The 20154-nt window shown below is 40.9% G+C and overlaps 1 protein-coding gene across 1 annotated transcript in view; it reads right to left on the reverse strand.

Annotated features, from left to right (window-relative positions):
- The window catches only part of FAM20A (FAM20A golgi associated secretory pathway pseudokinase), a 1212293-nt gene that overhangs the window by 81714 nt on the left and 1110425 nt on the right, over positions 1-20154 (reverse strand). Inside the window, exon 9 of the mRNA XM_044085124.1 lies at positions 7373-7454. Within this exon, the coding sequence (XP_043941059.1) occupies positions 7373-7454 (82 nt within the window). The remainder of the gene's footprint in view (positions 1-7372; positions 7455-20154) is intronic.

Consider the following 20154-nt stretch of genomic DNA (forward strand, 5'->3'; position numbering starts at 1 on the left):
TGGCTGAAGGAGGAGAAGAGGCGGAAGGCATGGCCGATGGCAGGAAGAGAGGAGAACGGCTAGGACTGTGGTAGTGAGGGTCGGAACTTTGAATGTTGGCAGTATGACTGATATAGGGAGAGAGCTTGCTGATATGATGGACAGAAGGAAGGTGGATATATTGTGTGTGTGCAAGAGACCAGATGGAAGAGGAGTAAGGCTAGGTGTATCGGAGGTGGGTTCAAATTGTTTTATCATGGTGTGGATGGGAGGAGAAATGGTGTAGGAGTTATTCTGAAGGAACAGTATGTGAAGAGTGTTTTGGAGGTGAAAAGAGTGTCGGATAGAGTGATGTTTATGAAGCTGGAAATTGATGGTGTAATGATGAATGTTGTTAGTGCATATGCTCCACAAGTTGGGTGTGCAATGGTTGAGAAAGAAAAATTTTGGAGTGAATTGGATGAAGTGGTGATGACTGTACCTAAGGGTGAGAGAGTGGTGATTGGAGCAGATTTCAATGGGCATGTTGGTGAAGGGAACAGAGGGGATGAGGAAGTGATGGGTAGGTATGGTGTTAAACAAAGGAATGCAGAAGGTCAGATGGTAGTGGATTTTGCTAAAAGGATGGACATGGCTTTGGTGAATTCGTATTTTAACAAGAGGGAGGAGCATAGGGTGACATACAAGAGTGGTGGAAGATGCACACAGGTGGATTATATCTTAAGTAGGAGGGCCAGTTTGAAGGAGATTGGAGACTGTAAAGTGGTGACCGGAGAAAGTGTAGTTAGGCAGCATAGGATGGTGGTTTGTAGGATGACACTGGTAATCAAGAGGAGGAGGAGGAGTGTGAGGGCAGCACTAAGGATCAAATGGTGGAAATTGAAAAAGGGTAATTGTGAGATGGAGTTCAGGGATGAGTTAAGACAGGCACTGGGTGGCAGTGAAGAGTTACCAAATAGCTGGGTAACTACAGCAGAGCTAGTAAGGGAGACGGCTAGAAAGGTGCTTGGTATCACATCGGGACAGAGGAAGGACGACAAGGAGACATGGTGGTGGAATGAGGAAGTACAGAAGAGTATACAGGCAAAGAGGCTGGCAAAGAAGAAGTGGGATTGTCAGAGAGATGAAGAAAGTAGATATGAGTATAAGGAGATGAGGTGCATGGCAAAGAGAGAGGTGGCGAAGGCTAAGGATAAGGTATATGAAGAGTTGTATGAAAGGTTGGACACTAAGGAGGGAGAAAAGGACCTGTACCGACTGGCTAGACAGAGGGACCGAGTTAGGAAAGATATGCAGCAGGTAAAGGTGATAAAGGATAATGAGGGAAACATACTCACAAGCGAGGAGAGTGTGTTGAGGAGATGGAAAGAGTACTTTGCGGGGTTGATGAATGAAAAGAATGAGAGAGAGAGAAGGTTGGATGATGTAGGGATAGTGAATCATGGAGTACAATGGATTAGCAAGGAGGAAGTAAGGATAGCTATGAAGAGAATGAAGAATGGAAAGGCTGTTGGCCCAGATGACATACCTGTGGAAGCATGGAGGTGTTTAGGTGAAATGGCAGTGGAGTTTTTAACCAGATTGTTTAATGAAATCTTAGAAAGTGAGAGGATGCCTGAGGAATGGAGAAAAAGTGTTTCGGTACCGATTTTTAAGAATAAGGGAGATGTGCAGAGCTGTAGTAACTACAGAGGGATTAAATTGATCAATCACAGCATGAAGTTATGGGAAAGAGTAGTGGAAGCTAGGTTAAGAAGGGACGTGATGATTAGTGAACAGCAGTATGGTTTCATGCCGGGAAAGAGCACTACAGATGCGATGTTTGCTCTGAGAGTGTTGATGGAGAAGTACAGAGAATGTCAGAAGGAGTTGCATTGTGTTTTTGTAGACTTAGAGAAAGCACATGACAGGGTGCCTAGAGAGGAGTTGTGGTATTGTATGAGGAAGTCAGGAGTGTCACAGAAGTATGTAAGAGTGTTACAGGATATGTACAAGGGTAGTGTGACAGGGTGAGGTCTGCGGTGGGAGTGACGGATGCATTTAAGGTGGAGGTGGAGTTACATCAAGGATCAGCTCTGAGCCCTTTCTTGTTTGCAATGATGATGGACAGGTTGACAGACAAGATCAGACAGGAGTCCCCATGGACTATGATGTTTGCAGATGACATTGTGATCTGTAGTGAGAGTAGGGAACAGGTGGAGGACACCCTGGAGAGATGTAGATATGCTTTAGAGAGAAGAGGAATGAAGGTCAGCAGGACTAAGACAGAATATATGTGTGTGAATGAGAGGGAGGCTAGAGGAATGGTGAGGATGCAAGGAGTAGAGGTGGCGAAGGTGGATGAGTATAAATACTTGGGGTCAATAGTTCAGAGTAACGGTGAGTGTGGAAGAGAGGTGAAGAAGACAGTACAGGCAGGATGGAGTGGGTGGAGAAGAGTGTCAGGAGTGATTTGTGACAGACGAGTACCTGTAAGAGTGAAAGGGAAGGCCTACAAGAGGGTAGTGAGACCAGCTATGTTATATGGGTTGGAGACAGTGGCATTGACAAAAAGGCAGGAGTTTGAGCAAGATGTGGCAGAGTTAAAGATGTTAAGATTTGCACTGGGTGTGACGAGGGCGGACAGGATTAGGAATAAGTATATTAGAGGGTCAGCCCAGGTTGGAAGGTTTGGAGACAAAGCCAGAGAGGCAAGATTACGTTGGTTTGGACATGTGCTGAGGAGGGATGCTGAGTATATTGGGAAAAAGATGCTAAGGATGAAGCTACCAGGTACAGGAAAAGAGGAAGGCCTAAGATAAGGTTTATGGATGTGGTGAGAGAGGACATGCAGGTGGTTGGTGTGACACAGCAAGATGCAGAGGACAGGAAGAAATGGAAACAGGTGATCTGCTGTGGCGACCCCTAAGGGGAACAGCCAAAAGAAGATGATGATGTTTACTGGGAAAGTCCACTGGGCCTAGGTGAGCCCATTTTCAGTAGAGGCCCGGGGAGAAAAGCTCCACATAAAAGTCACATTACAGAAATACAAATATCAAAAATACAAATAACAAAAATGTAGCACTATTTACAGTTTTTTAGCAATTCTATTGCAGTTTTATGGTAGTCCATCGATGATATTAACATGTACTTTTGGTCATATAGATGCCATAGACACTACTGTTGGGAGGCAGAAAAAACAGTAACATCATATACAATTATTTACATGCATTTAAATCTGTGTAGGCAGTGTAGTAACAGTCATAGGTATGGCTGCAGACCTGCTAAGAGTGCATACCTGTAGCCCCAGAAAGTGGGAGTAGTGAGAAGAGAAATTATTTTTGGCATGGGCATAACCAGCAGGTAGAGAGGTTTTGTCTGAGGGATTTTTTAAAGAGAGCAGGGTATGAGATGGAGGTTATTGAGGTTGGGAGGTTATTCCAAAGTTTGGAGGTAGTGAAGGAGCAGAGCATTTGGCCAGCTGGAAGTTGAGGTTTATTGACTTTAAGTAAAATTTTGTTTTCAGATCTAAGGTGTCTGTTTGGATGGTACAGAGTTAATATAGAGGTGAGAGCTGGACAAAGCTGTTGGTTTAGATATTATTTTATGTGCAGTAAATAAGTGGAGGTAGTTGAGATAGAATGGGAGTTCAAGCCAGTTTAGTTGTTGCAGTGAGGAACAGTGATGTGATGAGGATCTAGCATTTGTTGCAAATCTAGCAATTTTATTGTAGCATACATCTGTGGGTGACTAGCATTTTTCTGACATTAAATAAATTGATGAATAACAGATGAGCTAAATGAAATAAACTGCTGTAGAATCCAAAACTAGACCACAATCACAAGTCAAAATGCACAGTAGTTTAACTATACAAATGATGCATTTTAATGTAACTCGCATTTTAACAAAACTCAAACAAAGTAGGGTAGCATGGTGGTTCTCACCAAATAGAAGAGTACAACTGGCCCAAAAATATGTAAATGTATCCATCCCATAACCCCCATTTTCCCATTTTGTACACAGTGTCAGGGTACCACATCAATAGTGGCCATAATTTAGAGCCGAAGTTTTACACCACTGGGTGGCTATATTATTTTTATAGCAGTGTTACTGCAAATAGAGTTATGTTTCTTTAAATGAAATCAGTGTTTCTGTTACAATGTACCAGTGTCTTAAAGAAAAGGAAGATACTTGGCCACATACTAATAACAGCCACCTTGTTTAACGAACTTTTAAGTGTAATATAAAATGAGGGCTGACAGAAGCCCGGTTAGAGAGTGTTTACCCTTCGTAAAAAAGTGTGCTTGTTGACCAGAGCAATATGTCAGGGGCACAGAATGATCTCTCTCACAACAACAGTGAAGAAGACCTCTCTAGAAGAAGCACACTTTTTTATAAGAAGCTGGAAACTGCTCCTGTTAAAGGAATTCAGAGAGAGCTATCAACAAAGACTAGATACTTTCCCATCAGTACAAAACAAAGTTTAAGGCGCTCACAGTGCATTTAGTTAAACCACAAAGACTGCTTTTGCTTGAAAGAACCTGGCTTATTTTTTGTTTTTACATAGCAAACAACATTACCTTTTTAAAGACTGGTAACCTCAGCTTGTTTAATCTACCACTACACTCTCACGTATATATGATATATTAGGATCAAGAGGTCCCCTCTCTCAAAGGCACAATAATTTTCTATTAGTATACATAAGTTGGAGGGATATGGAGGTGTCACTTCAAAAGTGTTTGAATAATTTTTAATGTCTGCGCTTTAGTTTAGACTTCACAGTTTTTTGATAGCATATTTCAGTGCTGATCATCAATGCATCAGATTTCTGTCTTGAAGGTACACACATATATATATATATATATATATATATATATATATATATATATATATATATATATATATATATATATGTATATATACTAAATACTACATACACATCTTTGGTCACCAGACTTTTCTCTTAAAATGACTTCTAAATTGGATTTCAATTCATCATCTTTGATGGTCTTGAAGTTAGACATAGTTTTACTGTAATGAGACTGTATAAAATGCTGAACAGATTCAAACGTTTTAATCTTTCCTCATAAATTGTTCTAATACCTAACTTTTTCTGTGCATCTTCTCTGAGTCTTTTCATGAATAACTAAATCAGCTACTGATCATGTACAAAACATTAAATTATACTCAATCAGTGATCTAATCATTGATGTATACAACTTATTTAAGACTTTTGGATCTCTTGTTTGTACTGTACAAAGAATTAGGTCTATCTGCTTCACAGCCTTTGTTCTTAAATCTTGACAGTGGTTCTTAAATGTAAAATCCTTATCCTTGCTAATTATGGTGCCCAGATCTTTTGTATGATCTGCCAACTCCTATATGGTACTTGGAGTTTTATTTTCAGATTTATGTATCTCCAGAAGGAACCTTATGTTTACTATTATTGAATCTCAATCCAACTCATATTGCCCAATCATAAATGTTTTGTAGAGACTTGATCCAAGTTATCAATGTTACTTGTGCAATTTAGCTCTGCTCTTATTTTACAGTCATCTGCTACTTTATTAAGACAGCATTTTTTGGAGTGTGGCTTGCCTGCAAATATGATGTTATACAGGATAGGGCCCAGAATTCACCCTGAGGTACCCCTCTATTTAGAGGTCGCCATCTAAATGTTTTCCAGTAGAAGTTCACACACTGTGATCTACCAGTTAACCAGCTGTTAATCCAGTTTATAACAGTCATTACCCTGTATTTTTTAATCACTCAATAATTTGATCATGTTCTAAAGTGTCAAAAGTCTCTTGAAATGTCCATGTATACTACTAGCAACTGACTTCCCTTGATCTCTTAGACAGACAAAATCTTTATAGAAATATGTAAAACACGTTAATGTTGATCTTCCTTTAAAAAAGCTAAACTGGAAGAAGGCCAGCTGTGGAGTAAGAGATACAAACTGCCCAAGTAGAGAATCTGGGCCCACTGTACTATACATATATACAGCAGGCACATTTAGGGTGATTTGGAAGATGACCACTTCACCTTTTGTCATGCCTTCGGGATGTGAGAGTAAAATCCATGTAAACAGAGAGGGTGGTGTAGTCTTCAAAGAGAAGGTGCCTCACTCAGACAATCTAGGTTGTTAAACATCCTGGACAAAGCTCCTACTTGGCAAATTCCCTAGTCAAAACAAGCAAAATAAAAATATATATCTTCAACTCGAGTTCAGGACCAAAAAAAAACCCACATAAATTGAAACAATATAAAAATACAATGCAGTGTATCTTAAGTACTACTTTAAAAAAGTTCCTTACTACAGTTTTGGAAGTAGACTGTAAATGTTGTGAGTAGCTTTGGTATACTATTTAGTAAGAAACACTGAATGTCATTTAAGTAGCTATGATTGTGAATGGTGCTTATATGCTTTATTATGCTACTGCAGCTATTCCTTCACAGACAGGGATCAGCGGGTACCAAGACTACACTGCCAATCATGCCCCCCCCCAAATGCTTGCACCTGGGGCAGCTGCCTCTCTTCCACCACCCTTACTACAGCTTTAACATAAGTTAGAAGCAGGCTAGAGAACAAGGCACTGTGAGGCACAGTGCTGTCAGCTGCATCACTGGACATCCTACCATTAAGTCAAAACTGCACCAAACAATACCTAGTAAACAATACAAAGACAGAGTAATAACTTCTTCTCAATTTAATAAAGTTAAAACACATTATGAAACTGAACAAAATTCTATTTTTGGTGCAAATCACAGTCATCCATTCTTTACTGGCTAACATTCTGAGTGCCACATTTTCTTTTCTGCTTTGAGGGTTACATTTTAATGGCTTACAGTCAGTTGCTTATATCACAATTATTTCACCATAACAGCTAGAGGCAACAGTGGATTCTGTTTTGTTACCTGCCATGGGAGCAATACTTTACTGATTGAACTGTAGAACTGTAGTCTGTTTTGATTGCTAATATCTCATAGACATCATGACAAAAGGCAAGACAGGTTGTTCATTGTCTGTCAGTCATAGCTCCTTCTTTGAGGTGCAGTCACCTCAGAATGAGAAATATAAAGTAAGTAAATGCGAGATGCAGTCCCCTGCATGGGGGTGGGGTGGGGGGTAGAAACCTACAGAATCTGCTTTTTTTATCCTGCTTCATTTGATTGTAACGTTACAAGCCTGAGCATGTGTATTATGGACATTTGTGTACTTGAGCTGTCAGTTATGATCAATAACTGACTTGCAACTGTGAAGTGTACTAAGTCGTTATGAGGGGTTATAGTGGATCTTATTCTAACAGGTAGTGCAGAATACATTGTTAACCTCCACCCTCACTTCCAATTCTCACACACACATACACATCACCTGAAAGAGTGATGACCTTTAATTTTTTTTCAGTCTTACCCTCTGGCATTGTCCAAATGAATAAGAAATCCATCATCTCCAAAGTTTGTAAAAACCTCAAAATGGTGACGGTCTTTATTCCCTATAAAGGAAAAAAAATCGGTGAACATAAGAGGTTCCTAATTTTTCATCATTTGTTTTAACATAAAAGGGATTATACACAATAGTGGCCTCTAATAGTATACAAGTATTTGTAAGTAAGAGTTTAAACATGTTACAAATGCAGGTAAGACACTTATCCTGAATCTTTTATTCAGCTCAAATGATGCTTCGACACAAAGAAAAGTATTGATAACTAGCTTCAATAGGTAAACAGCTGGTGTCTTTCCAGGGGAATACAGTATCTATCAGCATGGGACAAGATGCCTGACAGTCCAGCTTGCTCTGCTAAAGATGGCTTGCACCTTTTGTTTCAAAGCTTTACTGTACTAACTAAAGCCTTTGCCACCTCCTTCAGCCTTGTTAGGCAGACTCCAGTTGGCAGACATGCCAGTGTAACTAACTTATCATTTCCAAATCAATTTGCATTAAGGTTGCTTTCCCCAATGCCAGAAGTCTAAACAATAAATTAATTGCTTGATCTTGCGCTCCTCCATTTGGGAAACATAAATTGTCTGTGCAGTTAGTAGGTCTTTGTTTAAATGTAAAGACAGCACTCCTTCAATACTGGGGTTTTGGGCTTCTCACATCCTTAGCCCTAATGGCAAATGTACTGGAGTCTCCACATTTGCAAAGGAGCAAATTCCCTCCAGACAGATCCCTAGGGACCCACTAACTGAACTCTGGAACTATAAATCACTCTACACAGGATTAATTATGAAGTAAAAGCTTGTTACAGAACACCTTCTTTGTCCCCCTAATGACCAAGCAAGATTCCTCAGTGTTCTAAATGATTTTCCTTTTAGGGAAAAAAAAAAAAAATATATATATATATATATATATATATATATATATATATATATACATATATAATATATATATATTAGGGTTCCTATCAGTTCATCAAAACTTCAGCAGGTTGAACACCATATGTTCGAACTGTGAAGTTCAAAAACTGATTATCGAGAAGCCACAGAACACAGAATTCTTTCCCAGGGAAAGAATTCCGTTGACTGTTTCTGCGGCTTCGCGATTTTCAGCACTGTGGTGGAAAGTTACGGGTCGGGTTCAGGTAAGTGTGCGATGTTGAGGACGTTAGGGTTAGGGCATGGGTTAGGTGAGTTAGGGTGCGGGTGAGGTGGGTGTGCGATAGTGACAGACTTTAGGGTTAGGGCGGGATAGGTGAGTTAGGGTCAGGGCACGGGTCAGCTGAGTGTGTGATAGTGATGGAACTTAGGGTTAGGGTTTGGGTTAAGGTAAGTGGATAGATAGTAGTGTATGTACAGTTTAGTGTAAGGTTAGATTTAGGATTTTAAGTGTATGTGTGTGGACTGCTGTTTTTTTTTGGTGTACTTGTGTTGTGTGTGTGTTTCTTGGAACAGGAATTTTTTCCCTGGGAAAAAAATCACTGTTTTAAGCCTTCGATGGTTTTGCACTTTGAGGTTAGAAGTTCGAACATATGGTGTTCGAACTTCTGCCATTTCATCAAAGTGATATAGACCCTATACATTACTTTGGGTCACTCTAACTACCCTTCAGTAACCTTGGAAACATATACATCCAATGTAGGATAAGCTCAAAAATTCCTAGACTTAACAAAAATTCCCCTGAGCAGTTGGTAAACAAACCTACTACCGGATACAGCACTCGTGACCTGATTCTTACAAATATGCCTGCTTCTTGCATTACTCCTCTGGTATCTCCTTCTCCAGTAAAGTCTGACCTTAAAACTGTGTTCTTCTCCTTTAAACTCCCAAAATTCCCTACAGCAAGCCCCACTCAATTTAAGGACTGCAAACTGTCAACATTGTCCTACTCTATGACGAAATATCAAAATTCATTTGCGTCTACACCACTGTGATGCCCCTGCACTGGCCCAGTAATCAAGGAGCCTCAATTCTCACCACTAACACCAGTGAGGGACGTACACATTGGGAGGATGACAAGTACACACACAGTAAAGTACAATTCCCTTAAGAGCACACACAGATCACAAGCAGTCTGGGGCTGGTTTCTCCCTCTTTCTCCAGATCCCCAATAAGACTCCCCACTGGCACAGCTGATCTCAGCCGAGTGGCCAAGCTAAGACTTCCAGCACCCTCTCAGTCCAACCAGTGCTTCGTGTCCCTGCCCAAGTAGCTGACACCCACACACTTTGAGAGTTGATTGATATACAAACACACACACACCTGGGAAAGGCTGGCACAGGTTTACCGGCTATGCCCCCCTTCTGCCCAGACTATAAGGTAGTACCAGTTGCCACCAGCCACCCTTACCTATCAGCTACTATAAAGGCCCTTGCAAAGGGTGCCCAATCCTACTGTGTAATGTTACTATTATTAAATATATTTAATTATAAATAATAAAAGAACAAAACAATACTCAATAACTCAACACAGTGACTACTAATTTCAGAATCACAGGACATATTTTAAAGCAGCATTTCAGGATAGTCTCAAATAAATACAGAAAACATCTAAACTAATCTTTACCGTATTCCTAACTATCTCTAAAATAAACTATGCTCTAAATAACTTACTTACAGAGCAAGGCAAATGGAGATGAGAAGTGCTGAATGAATGTTTTCAGATCCAAGACAAGATACAAAATGCACAGTCTCTGAGAGAGTTCTCAAATTAATATCAAAACATTACTGATGGGTCAGCTGGATGACATCACTATTTGTCACCTGCCTTCAGTTCCCAGGCTAACAGATACCAACAGAATTTAACATTTCTCTGTGAAAAATACTAATCTCTCAGATGTGCAGCTACTAGGAAGTCACAGAGCAATAAAAATGCTTTGCATTCCAAACCTAGTAACCGTTTCTGTTTCAAGACAATAGAAAGAAGCCTCTAGCTGTAGACATCCTGTCTCCTTCAGTGAAACTGAAAAATAAACACAATCGTAAAACAATTCACTTATTCTTTTAGAGTTTGCAAGTTAACTCTGTTCTTTTTCAGTAGGGTACATTGTGGTTACATTCTTGAAGCTCAGTACAGAACATACAGTTCAACACACACACTTCTGCACCAGTAGTTTAATATACACATAACATATAGTTATCTTACATTTGTAAGACAAGCATACAAATCATATTAATATTCACATATGACATATGATTATTTACAAAATTCCAGATAGCTGGGCTGGCAGTGTCACATTTCTATATAAATCATATTAATATTTTAAGTGATATACAATTATTTACACAATTCCAGCTAGCTGGGCTGGCAGCATTTTGGTTTGTCACAACCACTCCTGATCTTGGTACAGCAGCAAGCTTCCATAAGGGATTCTACACCCATTTAAAATGCATGGAGCTAACAGTTCCTACCATAACCAAATAAGTGGGAAATTAATTAACCACCCTGAAGGTTCACCACAATAAACAAACTCTACAACAAAAGCAATAAACTCCTTAATTTATATACCAGACCCCACATCTGAAGACGGTTATTAGAAGAGCGAAGTGACCTTAGGTTGCTATAGGGGTTGATGATATTTTTAAGTGCAGGTGTCTTGTCAGGGTGGTTGAGAACTTTATGGGCTATTATAAGCTGGTTGTACTGAAGTAGGCTAGGCCCTTCTAGCCACCCCAGTTGATTTAGGTTGTGACAGTGGTGGGTCCTACAGGCCGTGCCTGTTGCAAATCTAGAAATACGGTTATAACAGCTAGAGAGTTTGCTAAGAGCAGATTTGTTCAAATTAGTGAGTGGGGGGAGGCATAGTGAAGAGCAGAGAGTAAATGGGAATGAGCAATAGCAGTCCTAGCAAATGGAGTAAGGAAAGGTTTGATCTTACAGAGGGAGCCAATTTTTTTTTGTTAAGGGTTTTGATAGTTTGATTGACATGGATATCAAATTTGAGGGAGTTGTCTACTGTGATGCTAAGAGTTTGGTTTGCGTGTCTGAGGATATAATTGTGCCATTAGATTTTATGGTAAAAGTGGTGAGGAAGACTTACAAGAAGGCGAGAAGAGAAGCAACTTTGTTTTGTTAGAGTTTAATATCAGCTGGCAGTTAGAGAGACAGTTTTCAACTATATTGAAAGTATTCTGGGTTAGTGTCATTAGATCTGTCGGGGAGGTGGCAGAACAAATTAAGCTGGAGTCATCCACATATTGGATGCAGGTAGCATTTGGGATGACAGAGAGAAGGTCATTTATAAAGATTCAGAAGAGAAGGGGTCCTACTATGAAGCCTTGGGGAACACCTAGTATAACTGGTAGCTGGGTTGATAGTTTGTCCTGCCATAGAATGGCTTGTTGTCTGCCACACAAGTAAGATTGAAACCAGTGAAGCGCATGGCTTTTTAGTGACAATGCGTTAAGTGTGTGGATGAGTAACTGGTGGTTGACCATATCGAAGGCCTTGGAGAGATCTAAAAAGAGGGCTGAGGAAAGCTTGCTATTATTTCGGTTGTGATTAATGCTGTTAGAGAAGGATAGGAGAGCCGAGGTGGTACTGTGGTTTGGCCTAAAACCATGCTGAGAGTTACACTAGCATTAAGCCCCTTCTGTGGTTGAACAATATAAAGGGGTTTTAGTGGGTGTATAAACATGTATATGGATTAATATATTATGTCTTGGTGTTATTAATTGTTCTCCATTACTATTTGACATCACATTACATTATATATTTTTATATTTATATATTTATATATTTTCATATATATTTACATTAACTATATACATTATTTATATTATTTATATTTCAGTAATATTGCCGGGCCATTTTTTTAATAGTTCATAATAATTTTTAATATCTATTTATACACATATACATATATTTCCCATTTTACATTCAAGACAACCTACTATTCTAATTCTATTTTTAACAATATACACAATATGTATCATTTTAATATAATATAGTTAAATATTTAATATTTAAGTATCATTTATTTGGTACACCTATACTATTCTGTATTATATTGTGATTAGCTATGTGGTCGAATGGCATTGCAGGTTTTAATGTATTGGTCGATAGTCGTTTACACTATATATATATATTTAATTTTATTTCCAGTTTTTATGCTTAATAATAGTTTTTAGGGTTTACATTTATCATGTATTATACTAACAGGAGGGGTTAAATTTAATTTATTTAATTTAATTTTATTTAATTTAATTTAGTTCAAACATAGGGTAAATGTCTTTGTATTGCTGGTTTCAACTGATTAATTAATTACTGTTTACGATTCACACGAATTTCATTGGTCCATAGGCTCACTTAGTACCTTGTGCATATATATAAGGAATTTAAATGCAGTAAGATGAGTTCTGATGAAGTTCGTACAACGGACGAAACCTAGGTCGACGTTTTTTCCTGTTTGTGTTATTCAATAAAGTATTTGGAACGTTTATGGGCCTTGGATTCTTTTGGTGAGCGGCAGCTTTGTTGTACTCCACAGCGTCTTCACATCGATTGGGGCACCTTATCCTGTGGTTTTTCCATTTGTGGTTTTTGGTTCTTGGTTTCTTCATGCTGAGAGTTAGCCAGCAGTTTGTTCTGAGTAAGATAAAGCATAAGTTGTTTATGGACACAGTTTTCCATAACTTTAGCCAATGGTGACAGAATGGCTATGGGTCTAAAGTTTGACAATTCGAAGGAGCTGCCTCCTTTATGGAGTGGTATTGCGTGGGATATTTTCCATATGAAGAGGATGGTGGCTTCAGATAAGGTTCTGTTGATTATAATGGAGATGGGGTAAGCTATGAATTTTGCAGATACTCTGGCGGAAGGAGATTAGCTGCTACAGTAGTTGGTTTTAATTTATTAATTAGAGATCTGATAAGCGTTGTGGAAACAGGTTGAAAGCTAAAGGAGAATGGGGTACTAGTTGTAGCAGAAAATGGGTTAGAGCAGTTGGGTGCCAGTTGGCTTGCTAGGCATTGGATAGTATCTGTGAAGAAACTATTGAAGGTATTTGCAATATCCTCAGGGGTTTTAAGGTTGCAAGCTGACGGGGTAGGAGAAGATGACTGTCCTGGGCGAAGAAGCTTGTTTATTCCTGCCCAAAACTATTTTCTGTACTTTATTACTAGTTGTATCAAATACTTATATCTCATACAGGTCCTCATCTTGGAGCCACCACTGAGAATATACAATATTCATATGGACTACCCCAATTAACCAAACCATAAAATAAACAAACCTTTAAGTAAAATACACAAAATATACTCTAAAAACCTTTGCAACACTCATACTACATATTGGTAGCTCTTGTTTTTATCACATTTTATCCTGCTTATTAAATACTTACAGTCACAAGCATCTCACAGTATAATAAACCGATAAACTCTTGCCTTCCTATTTGCTTAAAATAGAGAGGACAAACCAAGCAGTCTCAGCATGGTCTAGAAAGACAGCATCTTCTCTTAAGCTTACAAAGGACAGTCATAGCAAGTTTTAGCCAGAACTGGATGGAGCAACTGTGACTGCTGATTCTATGTCTGGGGCCCTTACAGCCTAGACAAGAGTTTATTCCCAAAAAAGAAATCTCAGTCAGCACCTGTCACCCCTGTCAATGAGGGATAAAGGTGGAACCCCTGGGACAAATTTGTGGTTTCCCATCCATTTAGGTGTCTGGAGAGGTACATACCAAACAGGGCATTATATTCAATTATACATCTAATGAGGAAGGAGTACCAAGATTTAATAACCTCCTCTTTTCTAGATGCAATCCCTTTACTTATGAGATGAACCAAGTGTAAGGCTTTTCTGACCACTGCCGTTACATGATGGTTGATTGTGAGATTGTTTTCAACCTGAGTACCCAGGTCTCTCACTACAGGATGTGTGCTAAGGGGGCTGCCGTTGATGTGGCAATCATTAGGGGCCATGTTTTTGCCGAAAGGTATGATAATACATTTGTTTGGATTTAACTTAAGGCCATGACTTTGGCACCAGTCATATGTTAACATCGTTTGGCGAGGTTAATGACAGCACACAATTTATAGTCATACGCAAACTTGGTCAGCCACAGGCCCTTTGTCTTTGCCTGGACCTCTGAGAAGTAGATGCCAAACAGTAGGGGTCCCAGACAGATCCCTGGGGAACACCACTAGGGACAGGTCTGCTGCCGGAGGTGGTGGTGGCTATTTTGACCTTGTGGATCCTATAGGTGAGCAAGTTGGCCACCCACTTGACGAGACAGGTATTTATGCCAAGATGAATTAGCTTTCTGATGATGCCCAAGTTGGGGACTGTGTCAAAGGCCTTAGCCAAGTCAAGGTAAGTTGTATGTACTGACTTCCCCTCGTCCAAGGCCTTGGTGACAGTCTCAATGAAGTCAACCAGGTTCAACAGGCAAGATCTGCCCCTGATGAATCCAAACTGGGTGGGATCAAGTGCTTGGAGATTGCCTATGTCCTTGTTTATGAGATCCATAATAATAATAAGCTCCATGGCGTTACAGATCAGACTTGTCAAGCTAATGGGACAAAGTTTCCCAGGTCAGTAGTGGCACCAGCTTTGTGCAAGAGGATGACAATGGCAGTTCTTCACTCTGCTGGAATGAAGCCTGTAGTTAGGCTGTGGTTGAATAGGTTGCACAATGGCGAAGCTAGTTCTTGCTGGAGATGGTGCAGAATGCAGCCTGTGATACTATCAGGTCCTATGGAAGCTGTGTTCTTTGCCTTGGATAGGGCCTTTAACAGTTGATCTATGGAGATGTTAGGTGTGGTACAAGTATTGGGGATGTTGAATGGGCCTTTGGGGGGGATAGGGGGGTGAAGTTTGCACTGAACCTATCAGCTAGCAGGTTGGCTAAGTCAACAGGATCAGTGTAAGTGGTACCATTTGTGACGCCCATGCCCAGGCCCAGCAATCAAGGAGCCTCAATCCTCACTAATAACACCAGAGAGGGTGTCTCATATATGAGGAAAGGATAACAAATACAAACAGTAAAGTGCAATTTCCCTTAAGAGCTCCCTTGCTCTCCAGATCCCCAATAAGACTCTCCACTGGCACAGCTATAGGGTCCAGATCTCAGCCTAGCTGGGCAAGCTAAAATCTCCAGCACCCTCTCTGTTCAACCAGTGCTTTGTGTCTCTGCCCAAATAGCTGATACACACACTTTGAGATAAGAGTTTACACAACGACACATACACTTCTGGGGAAGGCTGGCACAGGTTCTCCAGCTGTGTCCCTTTTACTCAGACTATACAGTAGTATCACTTGCCACCACCCAGCTAATATTTATCAGCTACTCAAAGGCCCTTAAAAGGGTATCCAATTATTACTGTGCAATATTATTATCCAATTGGTAGATGCGACTAAACAGTCTCAAGGCTTATTAGAGTGACTTGGTACAGGATCCTTATATATATGCAATATACTCTTAGAGCTTAACTTATCTCTACACAAACCAGCTACAGTTAAAAGGTTTTAAAATATTTAATAATAAATAATTAAAACCACAAGACAATACTTTCTACTACACAGTCAGTGCTAGTCAAGAGTTCAGAGATCACACAGAAATACTTAAAATAAATCAGTAGTACAGTTCTGACATCACAGAAAAACACTTAGTCTAATCTTTATAGCTTCTAGCTATCTACAAGAAAACACACTTCTAAAATAACTTACATAAGACAACAGGCAGTGTGCTGAGTTGGATGTTCAGACAAAAATACTTAATAATCTCTGGTTCTCACTGTTTAAATTGAAACTGCAGTTCTGATAAAACATTACATTATAGGTTCATAGGTTGGTACTAGGCTATCGGCCCTAGGGCCTATACAAGCCTAGCCATAACAATTCCCTGGCTATTTCTTCCCACACTATTTACTTCCCTGGACCCCTGTCTAGCAGGGCGACTGACGTGATCCTCGGGGTGAATTTCCTTTCTCCCATCCAATCATCAAGGTTCCTTTTGAAGAGGGCAAAAGAGGGGGTCTGCTTGACATGTATGGGCAGTCTATTCCAGAGTCTGGGGAGTCTCTGGGTCAGGAATCTATCCCTCCAGCATGTTTAGTTGATTGTGATGACAAGGTTTAGATCCCTGGTGCATGTGGCTCTAAGGGATTGGGATTTCTTTAAATGTAGCATGTCCAACAGCTCTGGGTTTGACATGGCCTTGTATGTTAAGCAGAGATCACCTCTGAGTAGACGATATGCAACAGAGTATAGCTGGAGTTTTTAAGGTGGTCAGTGTAGGGCATCTGCTTTAGGCCTGTGATTCTTTTAGTGAGGTATTTCTGTGGCCTTTCCAGTTGTTGCAGATGTCTTGAGAGGAACATACCAAATGGGGAGTTGAATTCTATAATGGGTCTAATGAGGGATGAGTACAGTAGGACAATGACCTCCTTTTTTCTGGATGAAAAACCCTTAGTGATGAGGTGTGCCACATAGAAGGATTTCCTGACTGTTGTGGCGATGTGGTTATCAAAGGTGAGACCACTGTCCACCTGTGTCCCTAAGTCTCTTATCACACTTTCGGTGTTTAGTGTACTGCCACCTATGTGGTAATTCATGGGTACATGTTTTTTTTCCAAAGGGGATAACTATACATTTCTTGGCATTGAGCTTGAGCCCATGGCTCTGACACCAAGCATCTGTTTCTGTAAGGCCCTTCTGTAGAGTATCCACATAATTTGGGGATTCAATAATGGCTCCCAGTCTGCAGTCATCTGCGAACTTTGTTAGCCAGAGTCCCTTAGTGTTGGCCTGTACTTCAGAGAAGTAGATGCCAAACAAGAGCGGTCCCAGGACTGAACCCTGAGGTACTCCACTTGTCCCTTGTCTGGAGCTGGATTTGGAGTCGGCTACTTTTACAGTGTAGGCTCTGTCAGTAAGCCAGTTGCAACCCATCGAGTGATGTAGGGATTAATGCCTAGCTTAGTAAGTCTATCTATGATTCCAGAGTGGGGGATGGTGGCAAAGGCCTTTGTGAGGTCCAGATAGGCTGTGTGGACTGCCTTACCATCATCCAAGGCTCTGGAGACTGATTCGAAGAAGTCAATCAGGTTCAGGAGACAAGATCATCCCTTCATGAACCCAAACTGAGTGGGGTCCAGTGTTTGAAGGTTGCCAATGTCTTTGTTTATAAGTTCCATGATAATACAATCCACGGCCTTGCAGATCAGGCTCTTCAGACTGATGGGGTGGTAGTTCCCAGGATCCAAGGTGGATCCCCCCTTGTGGAGTGGGATAACTGTAACTGTGCACCACTCAGTGGCACAAAGCCTGAGGTAAGGCTATGATTAAACATGACACTTAGGTGAGGTGCCAGTTCATTTTGTAGTTCATGTAGTACACAGCCCGGGATGTCATCTGTTCTCATGGATGCTGTATTCTTAGCTTTGGAGAGTGCATTGTTTTACCTGTGTGGCTGTTATTACTGGAATTTGGCAATCTTCTGGTATTGAGCTGTGCCGTTTAGGGGAGAGAGGGGGGTGAAGTTGGCACTGAACTGATCTGCCAGGATATTGGCAATATCCTTGGGATCAGTATATTTAATGCCATTCTGTTGTAGCTCAGAGCAGATTTGAGAATTGCCATTTAGATTCTTGACATAGTTATAGAATGCCTTGTTGGTTGTCTTTGGAATCTTTGGCAATTTTATTTTCGTAACTAGCTTTGGAGGATTTTATGAGGGATCTCAGCTTCTTACTGAGGCTGGTAAGGGAGTATTTTGTAGCCTAGGATTGTCCTCTCTTCTGCAACAGTTTCTTCCTTTTGTTGTAAAGTTTGTTTATGGCAGGGGACCACCAAATTAGCTTCCTTTTTTTGGAAGAGAGCATCTTGGTTCTATTTGGGATGGCACGATTCATGCATGAGTGGATGTGCTCGTACAGTGCCTTAGTGTAGGATTCAGCAGTCTAACTTTCAGTTCCTGTCTCCATAGGTGTCATGAAGTTTGTCACCTCGGACTTCAGTAGCATGAAGTTGGCTTTGGAGGTTTTTCATGGAGGTTTCCTTACTGGGGGGTGGGATGTGGATGTTAAGGGTGATTAGCTTATGGTCAGACCTGACCAACGAGGGGGTGACCATAGGTGTGGAGCATAGATTTCCCATGTTGGTATTTCACACTTTCCTGGTCTTCCCAGACTGACAGAAACTGCATTTACATTCCTTTACACTTAGAGCAATAAAGGACATTCCACATGTAAATTCTGGTCATTAACTTTAGCCTTAAAACAATAGGCAGGAAGCCCTCATCTAGCCTGGCTGGAGTCGAATTGTAAAACATCAAAGGCAGTGATGAAATAATTTTAATTTTAAAGGACCAACAAGAAATGCTTGACTTAGCTTTCTTTACAGCAGATGGCAATGTTGCCACATTGTTTTAAGTTCAACCTTACACAGCATATTCTTTCATTTAAGAAGCAAGACTGCATTTCAACATTTCACAGTATTTACAAATGATAGAATTATGTACCATATTCTATTTGACTAGGCTGGCAGCCTTCACCCATCTCTGCCGGTCTTCACATTCCCCCCTCCCCCGCAGAACTCAAGCTAGTTTTTCAAGTGACCCTTGAGAAACGCCGCTTGAGAGGGTCAGGTCTATCTGAGTATATCTTACCCCATTCCCTGTCTTGAGAGCCCATCTGCATTGGCATTGCTACTCCCTCTGCGGTGCTGCACTGACATATATGCTTGCAACCCTAGGGTCCATCTTAGCAACTTGGCATTTTGCTGGCTGGCTCTGTTCAACCATGTTAGGGGGCTGTGATCGGTCATAACAGTGAATTTCCTTCCATACAGATAAGGCTGACGTTTCTGCAGTGCCCACACTATGGCTAGACATTCCTTTTCTACAGCTGCATAGCATTCCTCCCTGGGTTGGAGCCTATGACTGAGATAAACCACTGGGTGCTCTTCCCCCTCTGAAGAAATCTGGCTAAGTACAGCCCCCCATCCCATGGTTCAAAGCATCCACCTGCACAACAAATTATTTGCTGTAATCTGGACTGGCTAACACAGGGGTCCTACCAAAGCTTCTTTAAGCTTCTGGAATGCCTGCTCACATGCTGGGGTCCACACTACCTTATCTGGCCTGCTCTTCCTTGTCAGATCTGTGAGGGGAGCAACTATGGTACTATAACTGGGGACGGACTTTCTGTAGTACCCTGCTGTCCCTAAAAATGCTCTCACCTGCTTTTTAGTAACAGGTGCAGGCCATGCCTGAATGGCTTCCACTTTGGCAGGTTTTGGCCTTATTTTACAACTCCCCACTCTATGTCCTAGGCAGAAGACCTCTTCCATACCCACCTGACATTTGCTTGGCTTAATGGTCAACCCTGCCCTCTGTAGTCTGCCCAGCACCTCCCTGACATGCTGAAGGTGCTCTGGCCTAGAATGGCTGTAGATGGCAATATCATCCAGGTAAGCAAGGGCAAACTCTCCTGCAAGATTATGATCTACCAGCCTCTGGAAAGTCGCTGGGGTATTCTTCATCCAACAGGGCATCTTTGTGAACTCATATAAGCCAAAAGGAGTCACAAAGGCTGACATCTCTCTAGCACTGGGAGTCAAGGGCACCTGCCAGTAACCCTTGGTAAGATCAATGGTTGTAAGATACTTAGCTCCACCCAGCTGCTCTAGGGCCTCATCTGTCCTAGGCATGGGGTAAGCATCTGACTCTGTGTGACTATTTAATTTCCTGTAGTCCACACAGAACCTGGTGCTGCCATCCTTCTTTGGCACCAGCACCACTGGGGAGGCCCAGGG

The sequence above is a fragment of the Protopterus annectens genome, chromosome 10.part0, assembly GCF_019279795.1.
Source record: "Protopterus annectens isolate FY-2018-M chromosome 10.part0, PAN1.0, whole genome shotgun sequence".
NCBI classification, from domain to species: Eukaryota; Metazoa; Chordata; order Ceratodontiformes; family Protopteridae; genus Protopterus; species Protopterus annectens.